This window comes from Cicer arietinum, chromosome 7, assembly GCF_000331145.2.
Source record: "Cicer arietinum cultivar CDC Frontier isolate Library 1 chromosome 7, Cicar.CDCFrontier_v2.0, whole genome shotgun sequence".
NCBI classification, from domain to species: Eukaryota; Viridiplantae; Streptophyta; class Magnoliopsida; order Fabales; family Fabaceae; genus Cicer; species Cicer arietinum.
The window spans coordinates 54,077,854-54,092,592 of record NC_021166.2 but is presented as its reverse complement, the minus strand read 5'-3'; the positions used below and the strand labels follow the sequence as shown (position 1 = coordinate 54,092,592).

The 14,739-nt window shown below is 27.7% G+C and overlaps 1 protein-coding gene across 1 annotated transcript; it reads left to right on the top strand.

Moving 5' to 3' along the window:
* Nucleotides 1-8,015: 8,015 nt before the first annotated feature.
* Nucleotides 8,016-14,620, top strand: LOC101501054 (mitochondrial adenine nucleotide transporter ADNT1). The gene is made up of 8 exons (XM_004516341.4): nt 8,016-8,443; nt 9,459-9,507; nt 9,668-9,831; nt 10,112-10,149; nt 11,665-11,777; nt 11,937-12,050; nt 13,127-13,471; nt 14,218-14,620. Exons 1-8 carry the CDS (start codon nt 8,286-8,288, stop codon nt 14,299-14,301), a joined length of 1,065 nt encoding a protein of 354 aa, XP_004516398.1. The 5' UTR covers nt 8,016-8,285; the 3' UTR covers nt 14,302-14,620.
* Nucleotides 14,621-14,739: the final 119 nt, after the last annotated feature.

The following is a 14,739-nucleotide window of genomic DNA, read 5'->3' as shown; positions in this document are numbered from 1 at the left end:
GATGAGAACACTAAGGCTAAATATGTTCGAAAATTACATGAGATAGGTGATTAGCTATGCGAGACAAGCTAATAAAGGAATGACATATATTTTGTTTGAAATAGGTGATTGGGTTTGGATTTATTTAAGGAAAAATTTTCTTCTCAAAGAAAATATAAACTTCAACCAAGGGGAGAATGACCTTTTCAAGTGCTGTCCAAAATTAATGATAATGCCTACAAAATAGACCTTCCAAGAAAGAATGGTGTTAGTCCTACTTTTAATGTGGTTGATTTGTCTCTTTATGATGCAGGTGAAAAAGATTGCAATTTGAGGGTAAATTCAGTTCAAGAAGGAGAGAATGATTAGGACATAAAAAGCATAACAAATGAATGAAGCATAAAGGATATGCAAGGTCTTGGAACTTCAATGACAAGAGCAATGTCAAAGAATGCAAATGATGCTCTAAATAACTTGATACCCACTTTATTTGAAATAAGTCCAACTCATAAAGAATTGAAGCTCAAGATAGTAAATTGCTTAATCCAAATTGAAAAAGTTAATGAATGAACGTTACATCTATGTATTTTCAAATTTTAATATTAGTTTTAAGGTTTAAATATACTTTTGGTCCGTAAGGTCAAGTGGACGTTGCAAAAATGTTAATTGACAAAGGGAAATATGGATCAAACATTTAAATATGTTTTTTGTCCCTATAAATATAACTTATTGTTTTAGTCCTTGAAAAATATTTATTTGAATTTCATCCATGTAATATTCAAAAACTTTATTTTTGGTCCTTAACGTCAAATGGACGTTAGAAAAACATGAACCGACAAATAGAGGAAAACGTGGACCAATCGTAGCACTCCAATGAGAATATTTAAACATTTGGTTCACGTTTCCTTTTGTCAATTAACGTTTTTGTAATGTCCACTTGATGTTAAGGACCAAAAATAAATTTTTCTGATATTACAGAGATGAAATCCAAATAAAAAAATTTACAGGGACTAAACCTAAAAATTGTTATATTTATTGTGACTAAAAATATATTTAAACCTAATTTTAATTAAAGTAGTAGACTGAATTAATAAGAACTTTTGGGTCTAATTGTAAATATTTGAATTGAACCAAATTTAGAGAACTTGCAAGGTGTTGCCATTATAAAAAGCAGTCCCGTAGCTTATGCAAAACATATTTTAAACATATTGTTATTTTGTGAGACTTTGCTCTCTAGAGTTCCTGAAATAATTCACTTTGAACTTATCAAGGTTGATCAATCCCTAGCTTGTGACTTCATTACGTCTTGGTTCATTTGCTGAATTATAATTATAAATTTCCTTTACATCAAATCCTAATGCATAAATTTTACTAATTTTCGTGTTTAGTAACCTATGCTCATATCCCGCTTTTTACATAGTCTTTTCGGTGATTCAACGGTCTAATTTGCATTTTATAACGTCTTCTTTTACCTCGTTTTAGAATTGTTCAATTATGAGTTTCATAGCTTTAGTTATCAAATTCTTTAATAAAACATGATTTTGCCCCCAATTTATAAGTTTTCAACCTAGAACGATCCTAAAAACTACTCATGACGAAGAAGATCATATCAAAATATCATAAATAAACAAAAAAAAAAATACAAACAAATAACACCTATTATTTTATATAAATGATATAATATCGTCACTTATAATACGTGTTTTACCTAGTTATACGTGGACATAACATACCTATATTTCTTTAAAACAACCTAAAATATCAAATATTTATGAATATTCTGATAAGTAGCATACATATATAAAATTTGTATAGAAAAATTGGTGTTATATGTGACATATAACACCTATTTTATCTAAAAACCGGTGTTATATTTAACTTATCACACCTATTTTTGTTTAAAGAGAAATTAAATATCTTATAAATACACATATTTTGATCAAGTCTCAACACTTGTGATATAAATTTTAATGAAAAATCAGAGTTACAAAGGGAGATATAACATAAGTTATAAACACCAATGTTATAGAGCCTATTTACAATACGAGTTGCTATGACACTTGAGTGTTTTTATTACAAAAATCGGTGTAATTTCTTTTTTATGGACTAGTAATTTTGCCACAAAAGAAAGCATTAATTGAAAAAATTACTTATCAGATTATATCTATTTAAAACAGACTCCCGATGCCACATTATCATATTTTGCCACATCATCGTATTTTGCCACTTCAACGTATTTTGCCACTTCAACATATTTCATCCACATCAGCCAAAAAGCTGATGTGTACCTCATGAGAGTACCCCTCCTCTTTCAACAACTTCTCATCTTCCTTCCACAATTTCTTTAATACCTCCGAAATCTATTTGATAATATTATTTTATAATAAATTTATAAATTATAAAATTATTTTACAATTATTTATAATAAATTTATAAATTATTTTACAATTTGATAATAATTTTTAATTTATATTATTATCAAATTATTTTATAAGTTATTTTATAATAAATTTATAAATTATTTTATAGTATTATTAGTTATTTACCAGTTGTAATTACTTATAAAACTTATAAAATTATAAAATTATTTTACAATTATTTATAATAACTTTATAATTTATAAATTATTTTACAATTTGATAATAATTTATAATTTATATTATTCTCAAATTATTTTATAAGTTATTTTATAATAAATTTATAAATTATTTTATAGTATTATTAATCATTTACCAGTTGTAATAATTTATATTATTAATCATTAAATTCAATTAAAAAACCACATAATCACTCATAAATATAATGCTATTTATCTAATCCTCCTTACAATTATATGATTCCACTTATGGTGAGTAATGATTTTATACGTTTCTAATTCAATTACTCATTAATGTCAATCTATTTAAAATTACTTTCAATTTATGTCAATCCATTTTTTTAGTAACATTTTATAAAATAAAAATATATATTCTATTTGACATAAAAGACACAAATTTATTAAAAATAATCATAAAATACGAATATATAAAAAGTTATTAAAAAAGTTACTTCCAATTATTAAAATACACAAATTTATTTAAAATTATAATATATATGAATATATTAAAAAATATAATGAACCAACGTTTACTGTATATGTGTTCTGAAAAAATATGTTAACACTAAATTTTTATCAATTAAATTATATATTTATAATTGAATGCTATTTATTATTTTAATTTTCCTTATTATAATCATAATTTGAATGTTAAAAAATTAATGAAAAATTAAGTATTGCATAAAATTAAATTATTTTTTAATAGAATATATTTTTGGTACCTATCCATATAACTATAATTCAATTGCACAAATAATTAGTTAAAACTTTTAAATACCTAAAATTGATTAAAAGTATAAGCAAATCTTTAATCTTTAATAAAATAAATTTCAAACTCTTGATGAAATATATTCAATAATTTTTTTTTACAACAACTTTTCATGCTCGCAATTAAAACATCATACTAATAAAACAAATAAATTTAGACTACGCTACAATATAATTCAACATTAACATTTTTTATAAATTATTTTATAATATTATTAGTAATTTAACAATGGTAATAATTTATATTATTAGTCATTAAATTCAATTGAAAAAAACCACCTAATCACTCATAATCGACATAAATACTATTTATAAGGAGGAATGATTTTATACGTTAAAAATTCAATTATTCATTAATGTCAATACATTTATAGTTACTTTTAATTTATGTCAATTCATATTTTTAGTAATATTTTATAAAATAAAAATATATATTCTATTTTAGAGAAAATACACAAATTATCATTATATGTTCTACAACATAATTCAATATTAACATTTTTTTAAAATAAAAAATTTTAAATAGTCAATTATACTTTTAAATTTTTACATCTTATTGTTTGGTTTGTATTTTACATTTTATTTTATCAAATAAATACAAGTACCATTATATGTTGAAAAATAAATTGACATTTATAGTTACTTTCAATTTATGTCAATTCATTTTTGTAGTAACATTTTATAAAGTAAAAATATATATATTCTATTTGAAAGAAAATACCCAAATTCATTAAAAATAATCATAAAATACGAATCTATAAAAAATTATTAAAAAAATAATTTCCAATTATTAAAATCTATTATCTATTATATATATTTAAAATAGACTTTCGATGTCACACCAACTTATTTTTTTTTACAAACTCTTGATGAAATATATTCAATAATTTTTTTTTATAACAACTTCTCATGTTCGCAATTAAAACATCATACTAATAAAACAAATAAATTTAGATACGCTACAATATAATTCAACATTAATATTTTTTACATCTTATTTTTGGGTTTGTATTTTACATTTTATTTCATCAAATAACTACAAGTACTATTATATGTTGAAAAATAAATTAATAATTAAAGTACAATAAGTCAAACAATTATCCTATATAATAAGTTATCATACGAATTTTACAAAATATTTAAAAAATTAAATTAGATGATTGTGATAAACATGATTTTCCTTCATTTTAGTTTTCCTAATCATATTCAATTATTACAAATCAATAAAGTAATATTATAAAATAATTATATTTATAATACATAAAATATTACTTATAAAACTTATAAAATTAATTAATTAATATCCGCGCAGCGCGCGAGCCATTATCTAGTTTATATCTAAATTTAGAGTATCGATTATAAATTCTTTAAACACATTTTTAATATACTATTAAACTTGTAGATGAAATTCGTTTAACAAGTAATTTAATCAACATTAACTCTTACTATATCAACAATAATAAAAAAACACTAACACTTACTATCAAAAAATTACTTACCACATAAGATTTATATTTAAATTTAGAGTGCCTATTATAAACTCTTTAAACACATTTTTAAAATATATATATCTCAAAGTTATTTGTTTTTTATAGGTTATGTTTGAATTGATGAAAATTGGAAGAAATGGAGCGGAATGAAGTGGTATTTTATTATTTGAATATCTTAATAAATAAATAAAAATAATATAGAATGTAATCAATTCCATCCCATACCATTTTTCATTAGCCCAATTTAGGAGGTATACAATCAAAAAGAGACTCTTAACTTTATAATTACATTTTCACCTCTTACTTCTTTATTCCATCACAATTCACATGTACCGTACCGTTTGTTCTTTTTTCTTCTATCCACTTTTCTCCTACATTTTTCCTATGCCTCCCTCGTTGTTGGTTTCTTCAAAAGAACACAAGTCGTCAACTTGTGTCAGTTTCTTCCAGATTTTATTTTGTATGTATTTAGTTGTCATAGCAATCTTTCTTGATTATATCAATTTAAGAAATGTTATCAAATAGATATTAAATAGGAAATAGACTTACAGAAAATGGTATTGTTTCTTCTTTCATAAAAAAATATTATTTCTTCTTTCATAAAAAAATATATTATTTCTTCTCTTTTCTAGAGTTAATTATTAAGCATATTAATTAGTTATACAAATTAAGTAGAATAATTAATTAGTTAGTTAGAATAGTTAAACATTTATTATATACTTGAACAATTCTCTTATTATATAATATGATTTTATATTTTTATCTTATTTTATTATTTTTATTTAGAATTATAATATATGGTGTTAGAGAGTTAATTATTATGTTATTTTATTTCTTACAAATTTCTTTAAAAAAATTTCATAGAAAACTTAATCAATTTATCTTTTCTTTCTCATTTGAATCTTGAACAATTTGTTTTCCTCTCAATTTTTCTCTGTTCAAAACTAGTTTTTTTTTCTTTATTTTCCTCTCAAATTCTAAGTTAGAATGATTTCATGATGATGATGATAATAAAAAAAAACCATCAAACAATGAACATTAACAGCAACATGTTTGTCAACAAAACTATTTCAAAATTCAAGAATTCTTTAATGTTTAGATATCAACTTTGTTTCAACGTCAACAATTTTCTTCATGTATGAAAAAGATGGAGTCAAGTGCATTTATTGAAATAAGAATACCAACAACATTTGGTGGCAACCTTTTTTTTTGTTGCCAAATTGACACTAAAAAAATAAAATACAAGTAAGATCTTGCATGGAAGTGTAAACTTTAAATTCAACACTTACCAACAACAACAAAAAGTAAAATTGTTATTGTTTCTAAAAAAAATCCATGATTAAATTCTCAATTAGAAGTCCAAATTAATTATCAAGAAGTTGTGTATGAGATTTCGTTCAAAAGAAAAGGAAAAAAAATAGAAGATCTTGCATAGAGATGTAGATTTGATTCAACGCCTACACAAAAGTAATAATAAACAAGATTGCTTTATAATATTTCTTGTTCTTATATTAAGAGAATAACAAGTCTTAAAAAAAAAATAAACTTTAGTTGGTATTCTTTCTTCTCATTTCTTCGTCTTTCTACATTTTATTGCAATTCAAGTACTTCTTCTTCGGCAAAACCTTCTAATCAAAGTTGCATTTTATTGGTTCAAAACAAATTTCGTTGATTGATTTATTTGATCAAGATTAAATATTTGTCCATATTTTTCAAGAACACAAAAAATTTGGTGATATAATTCGTATTTATTTTATAATCACCTAATTGGTATCGAGCTTATGTCCATAAAAAGTGGGTAATCAAGCAAAATTTATTTATTTCTATCCTTAATTGGAATTTTAGATTCTGTCCATAAAAAAAGTATGGATGCTTAAAAAATAATTAGTTGGTAGATTTTAATATTTATAATTCTTTATAATCGATGTATTTTCGATATTTTTTTTTGTAATTTATAAACTAAATGTCTATAAATACATTTAAGCTTACAAGAGCATATTATATATATTAGTTACTTATATAAGTTAAGTACAATAGTTAATTAGTTATATTAACTAGTTGTTACTCATTAGCTATATAAGTTTTCTGTATCACTTGATATACTTGAACAATTTTATCATTATTCAATATGATTTCAATACACTTTTCTTTACTTTTCTCTCATTATTATGATTTCTAGTTAGAATTGTAATATCGATAATGAATAGAAGTAATATTGGTTGATTTGCTATAATAATACATGTAAATTAAATGTATCAAGTAAAAAAATTATTTTAAAAGGATACAAATGAAATAAAAAAATTATAATATATTCCATTCCGTTCACTTTCTAAATAATGGAATGAGAAGTTTTGTATGTTCCACAGTAAAATAATGAAACAATGAAATGAAATTTCTAAACCATTATGTATTTCACCTTACTCCATTTATTTTGTTCAATCTCGTTTTGCTCTGTCGATTTTATATTATCCAAACAGAGCCCTATTATACCATCAGAATAATTTAAAGTTTAATTGAAATATAAGTGAAATTTAATCAATAATTATACCATCAGAATACAAACTCATATCTTTTTAAAATTCCATCTAAATTATAAATATATTTTTCTTAATAAAAATAATAAAATTTTGTACAACTATTTAAAACAATGAGTTATTTGATTTGTAAGAAAAGATAAACATAAATTAATTTAAATCAAAGAAGCACGTACAATTAAAAAAATGTTATACAAAAACGTGACATCTTTTCATTCAAAAGTATATATATTTAAAAAATTCAGTTATTTAATTAAATATAAAATTATAAATAAAGTAATTTAAATAAAGAATAATAAAAAAAAATACATTGAACACATATATTTTCTTTTACATATATATATAGTATAGATAATTTTTTTTTTGTTAAGGTAAAAAATTTTTTAAGACTCACCTAACACTACAAAGAAAGTTACAAATAGATAGATTTATTTCCATAGATATTTATTACGACTCTTCAAATTAATTGTATAGACAAAAAACAAAAATGAAAAACTTAATTTGTATGCATCATTATTTCATTTTATAAATTACATTTATTTTTATTTTATTATTATTACTTAATCTTTTTTTTCACACAACAAGAAATTAGTCTATTTTTTTTTTTCCCTGAAACCCATATAAATACCGTAACTGTAACGAAACGCCGTCACTCTTCTTCGCTCTTAGTAGTTAGTGGTCTCTGTGAGCTCTCACTCACTCTCTCTACAGAAGCTTCCGCAGCAACCACTTTCCGAGCGAGCAGGAGATAAATTATCGCTTCTTATCACTAATCGCCGGAGTAGTTTACCGGAGATTCATAGATCTTACAATCTCCGACGACCTAGATTTCTCTCTTTTTTATTTTATTCCATTCCGATTAGGTCAGGGATTATAACTTATTTCTATTATTAATATTAATTAATTATATATATAAGCATGGCTTCGGTGGATGTGAAAACCGGTGAATCAGCTGTTACGAAGATCGTTAATCTGGAAGAAGCGAAGCTCGCTAGAGAAGGAGTTGTTAAGTCTCCAAACTATGCCATCGGTAGCATCTGCAAGTCTCTCGTCGCCGGTGGAGTCGCAGGAGGAGTGTCAGTTCCGTTTCTCATTTCCTATTTTATTTTTTTATTTTATATTTTATTTTTAATAATTAATTATTTTTTTAATTTTTCAGAAATAATTTTTTATTCATAAATTTTTCTGAGGATTAATTAATTATTTTTTTTTAATACATAAAAAATGATTGATTGGAAGTATTTGTGGTTTGATTTTGATGCTTCGTCGGATTTCTCGAATTGGTGATTTTGATTATTGAAATTGTTGTGTTTTCATTGTAAGGGAACGATGAAGATTGATGCATGTGGCTTTTATGAAACCTTTTTTGTTTTGTTGTTTTGTTTTTGGGTTGATTTTATAGACTGATTGATAGATGGTTGATACGAAAAATTATTAATCTGTCGTTCTTGAAGTAGTATGATTATATGATTCATGATCTGTTACATGCACCGTAATAAAGTAAATTGATCTGTTAAATATAAAATCTGATGTTCACTTGGGAAATTTCTATGGTCTTTGGTCATATTTTCAAATGCTATGCCTATACCACCTTAATTACCTTATTACCTCATAGTCAGGAAATAAGAAAATTGAGGAACCACTGACAATTGGCAAAACTAAAATTATAGTTATGAGGCCGAAGCGTCCACTATAGTGAGATTACATAGTGTAGTGGTCCCTAGTTATTACTTATTATGCAAAACCCGTTGCTTTTTTAGTAGCTGCCGAATAAGGGCTGTAACAGCCCTGCAGTGAAGCTCCTGTACAAACAGGAATGTGTCCTCAACTTATGGTCGCTCTCTATTTATTATTTTGGACTTTTTCGTCATTTCACCCTAAAACTTATTTGCTTTGTATTGGGTTTGGATGTTGGTAACGGCTAACTTTGGTTATTAGTTATGAATATGTCCTTAATATTGTGTATTCTTCTTTTGAGCTTTTACATGTGTATGTTACTATGCTATAAATTTGTTGTCATGGTTTTCTAAACTTGAAAATAATGGTCATTCAGCTATCTGCTACACTGCTATAACTTTTTGTATTTTGCAGATCACGAACAGCAGTTGCTCCACTGGAACGAATGAAAATTTTGCTGCAGGTTAGTTTTTTTGGTTGTTTAGATTTACATAGGTATTGTTTCTTCTTGCTTTTATATGACTGGACAAAAAATTAAATATTTAAAACTGTATATCAGCATGCTTATTTGGGTGCATCCTAAATTCAACTAATGGCCTCTCTCTGGGTCTTGCCATCTGCAGGTCCAGAATCATCAAAGCGTAAAATACAATGGAACAATACAGGGCCTAAAATATATATGGAGAACTGAAGGATTCCGTGGACTGTTTAAGGGAAATGGTACTAATTGTGCTCGAATTGTCCCAAATTCTGCAGTGAAGTTCTTCAGTTATGAGCAAGCTTCTAAGTAAGTTTTACTTGTATACTATCAAAACAATGCACTAACTGTGTTTTTATCTAGAATTCTTTGTTGAATATTCATTCAGATGCTATGTTAATCAACATATAGTTATGGCAAATTGACTTCTGCAACTGTCTTTTAACATTTTTCTTTCACGCACAGTTCTATTTTAATGGGGGGCACTCCGGTGGCTAACATTTTTCAATCATTTCAAACACCCTTCATATATTTTAACTGCCCCTTCCCTGTTTGTTTCCCTGACAATTCCTTCTTTTTATTTTGACAGAGGCATATTGCATCTGTATCAGCAGCAAACTGGAAATGGTATGTTTACGTTTACTAATTTTACCTATGGATAATTTGTATTTTGAGTTAGCTTGGATTTTTTTATTTGTACAAGGGCAATTGTAGATTAGATTTGACTGTTGATGAATTGGATTAGATAGCTCTGCTCAAGATGTTTACAAACCAGTGTTGTCAAACAGTGGCTATAGCGTAGTGGAGTTTTAACTAACCGCATACTCCCCAGTATGCGGTTTAGAACAAAGTGTTGTAAAATAGTGACTATAGCAACACTATAGTACTGAAGCATAGCTGAATTTGAACAAAATTCTATTTTATTGATCCGCAATTGACAGCACTGCTATAAGCAGACTGCAATTGTTGCGTCCATGTTTTTGTTGGCTTTGTGACTGTAACTGCGGTCATACCTGCCGTATTTGAATTATCCTGTATTTCAGAATTTTCTAACTCCCAAGTTTTCATCAAAACGTCATACAATATATCAAGTAGCCGAAATACCTAGAGAGGGCACAAGTCAGCTGCTGAAGAAATAATAGTTTGTTTGACTAAGGGGCAAACCAAATAACTTAGTAGCAAAACATGGTGTTTTGCAAGGGTTTGCTTGTATTTGAGTGATAGCAAGTAGCAACTTAATACAATGCTCGACCATCCAAGAGTATATAGTAAAATTTAAGAAGAAAAAAAAGGTATGCAACCATGTATACCCAACCAGTACTGGCACAATTATGCACCCAGCTTTAAGAGTACTGATATTCATGCATCATATTACTGCAGCCATGTGGTGTCTAGTGGCCAGCTTCAATATTCAATTCAGTGCTTAAAGTGAATATTAACACAAATGATTTTTTGGTGTTTCTTTAATACATACATTTGATACACTTGTCAGTAACCTTTTACTTTTTTTTATTTAACTTCATTAAACAGTATCAGTTTTGTTAGTAAAACCACAATTCTTTTATTAAATGCTAATTTGTTCCTTTAATACAACATTCAGCACTTGGATGAAAATCTTTTCAAACATTACAAATTTACCGATCACTAAAAAGTAATATCCGATTATGACTCATTCACTTACGGCAATGATCTATGTACATTTTCAATGTCAAAAACTTTTTTAGTATTAAAACACTTCTTGTTGTCTAATTTGTTCCTTTAATACAACATTCAGCACTTGGATGAAAATCTTTTCAAACATTACAAATTTACCGCTTATCCATTTATCACTAAAAAGTAATATCCGATTATGACTCGTTCACTTATGGCAATGATCTATGTACATTTTCAATGTCAAAAACTTTTTTAGTATTAAAACACTTCTTGTTGTCTAATTTGTTCCTTTAATACAACATTCAGCACTTGGATGAAAATCTTTTCAAACATTACAAATTTACCGCTTATCCATTTATCACTAAAAAGTAATATCCGATTATGACTCGTTCACTTATGGCAATGATCTATGTACATTTTCAATGTCAAAAACTTTTTTAGTATTAAAACACTTCTTGTTGTCTAAGTATATTCCCTTGCTTTCTGCAGAGAATGCTCAACTGACTCCTGTTTTACGTCTTGGAGCTGGAGCATGTGCTGGAATAATTGCTATGTCTGCCACTTATCCTATGGATATGGTCCGAGGCAGGATAACTGTACAGGTTCGTTTTTCTTTTATTTTTACCAAATGATTGTTTTGCTCGTGCACTATAATTGGAATCGTTGCTGTAATAATAATTGGAGTAAAAAACTGTTTTACCGTGTCTATGTTCTTTGTGGTCTCAAAGTTTGACAGTAAGTTTTTTGCCTTCTATATGCAGACTGAGAAATCCCCTTATCAGTACAGAGGAATGTTCCATGCTTTGTCTACTGTGCTTAGGGAAGAAGGTCCACGGGCTTTATATAAGGGATGGCTTCCTTCAGTAATTGGAGTTGTGAGTAATCTTTCCTGAACATCTCTTCTAGTTATGAAGATGATAATTATAAGTTAGACCATGATTCCATGGAATGTTCCTAAAGACAGTAACAAATGTTAACATGATTTATTTACAATCTTCATGTGGAGTTGTTACTGCATTTAAAAGTAACATGTACACTTGAGGAGGAACCTTGATCTCCCTCCCTCCCAAAAACGAGAAAAATATTCTGAAATATAAAAGATTGCTTTGACGTAGGTCTATGCCTCTTATTTTCTCTTACCTTTTTACTGCAAACATTTACATGCTTGAAAACTTGTTTATTTTTTTCAAAAAAGGTATTTTCAAACTGTTAAATGGCTTAATGAATGGGTTGAACCTCCTCTCATATCATTTACTTTTTTAAAACTGCATCTCTAATTTCTAGCAATGGTTTCAGGATTTTAGGAAAGGTACCTAGGTTCTCTAGTTTGTTCTTAGATGTTTATGGTAGGATCTATTGGTAGATACATCTATTCAACTAGTCATGCTATACCATTGGACTGAAGGTAATTAAGTGCAACATTGTGGTATTTATTGGGGTAGTACCTCACAACTCTATACTAGGGAAGGCAGATTGCATGATTCCCTACAGACCCAAAAATGGAATGCTAATGCATTACACGTTCTCTACATAAAGGGTCACGATTTTACAATTTTTCCACACACTTCATAATGAATTATGATCTGTTATCATAAATAAAAATGAATTATCATCATTGTTACCAACCACCACTATGAGTCTGGTGATAAAGCTTACCTACTTGATAGTGGATCTGTGTAGATGTCTATCATTCTATCGATTGCTGCATAACTTTTAGTTTTAGATAGCATGTAGGTTGGAACACAAACTGGGGTATATTTTCCGTCAATCTTACCTAGTATTGATGCAATTAAGTTGAGACATATGATCACAAGAAAGGTTACTGTTTTGCAATTTTCTTTGCATGTTTCATAATTAAATTTTTAATTGACTGTTGTAATTTTGCGCAGAAGCATGGTATCTTTTGGTGCTTCTGTTTAATTGTTATTCTGTCTCCCTCTCTCTTCCACAGGTTCCTTATGTAGGTCTCAACTTTGCTGTCTATGAGTCCCTAAAAGATTGGTTGATTAAATCCAGACCATTTGGTCTAGTCCAAGATTCTGAGTTGAGTGTGACAACACGCCTAGCTTGTGGTGCTGCTGCTGGAACCATTGGACAAACTGTCGCTTACCCTCTAGATGTCATTCGTCGAAGAATGCAGATGACCGGCTGGAACAATGCTGCTTCTGTTATAACTGGTGATGGAAGAGGCAAAGCCCCACTTGAATATACTGGAATGGTTGATGCTTTTAGGAAAACTGTTCGCCACGAGGGGTTTGGTGCATTATACAAGGGTCTGGTGCCCAATTCTGTAAAGGTCAGTCTTCATTTAACAGTCCTGATCAATTCTTGCAAAAGTGTATCTACTTTTTCTTCTCTTAATAGGAAGGCTTTATATCCTTCCATCTCTTGCAAAGATACTACTATTTTTATTTACAGTCTGGAAATTTGAGACACTTCATTTACCATGGATGATTCTCTCAATCATACACAGCTTACATTACCTCTGGTTGTAAACATAATAAGCTTGCCTGATTAGCCAAGGGTCAACATTGCCTGTTATTTTGAGCCAAATATTGATAATTTGATATTTTGACCGGGAATTCTTTGCTGCTTTATACTCGGTTCCAGATCAACTTATAATTTATGTTGTATGTTCGGACCCAAATTAGTTAGAGTTCTTTGGGGACAAATGTATGTTTAACAAATGTATCTGTTGAGCTCAATTGTTTATGAATCTTCCTTGTGTTGGGTCACAATTTTGAATTGCTGTCAGAATTTCACTAGTTGTGATCAAGAACCATTACAAACTCATGCTACCCGAAAAAATTTGTTTCTATATTTTTCTGTGAACCTTCATAAATTTTCTATACAAAACTTTTACACGATAAGGTCATGCCAAATTGTAGCAAATTAGGATCAATTTTGATACAAAATATACGTGTGTTTAGTGAATATGTATTAACCTGAAATTAGTTTTTAATGGTCTTAATATTTAATTATAACATTATTCTGTTTGTTTGTCTAATTTTAACATTCTTTAACTCACTTAATGTTTTGCAGGTGGTCCCATCCATAGCTCTTGCATTTGTATCATATGAGATGGTGAAGGACATTTTAGGAGTGGAGATCAGAATATCAGACTAAAGTTTGATAACTCAGTATTATTTGTTTACCTGGTGTGGTTTACTTCTTTTTTTTGATAGGCAAGGGGATGCAGAGATGGTAACTTAAAATTATTTTCTTGTTTTCATCTCCAAGGATGAGTTTAGAACTCTAGAGTTAGTGTATAAATTTATTCCCTTGTTTCTGTTTGTTTTCTTTGAGAACGTGCTGTAGTTTCCAGCTTCTTATTCATCTTCCATGTCAATAAGTGTTGTGGAAAAACAATGCAAGGACATATTTGCCTAGCTTTCTGCACTAGTTAAGAAAGCATTTTTCTTAGTGGAATCGAATGTGATTGATATTTGCGTGCCCCATCCCACCATATCCCCAGAAATAATACGTTTGGAATGTGTTAAAATGTTTGTATGAACTTGTGCATGTTGCAAAGTAGAAAGGTTAATACAATTAAAATGATAATGT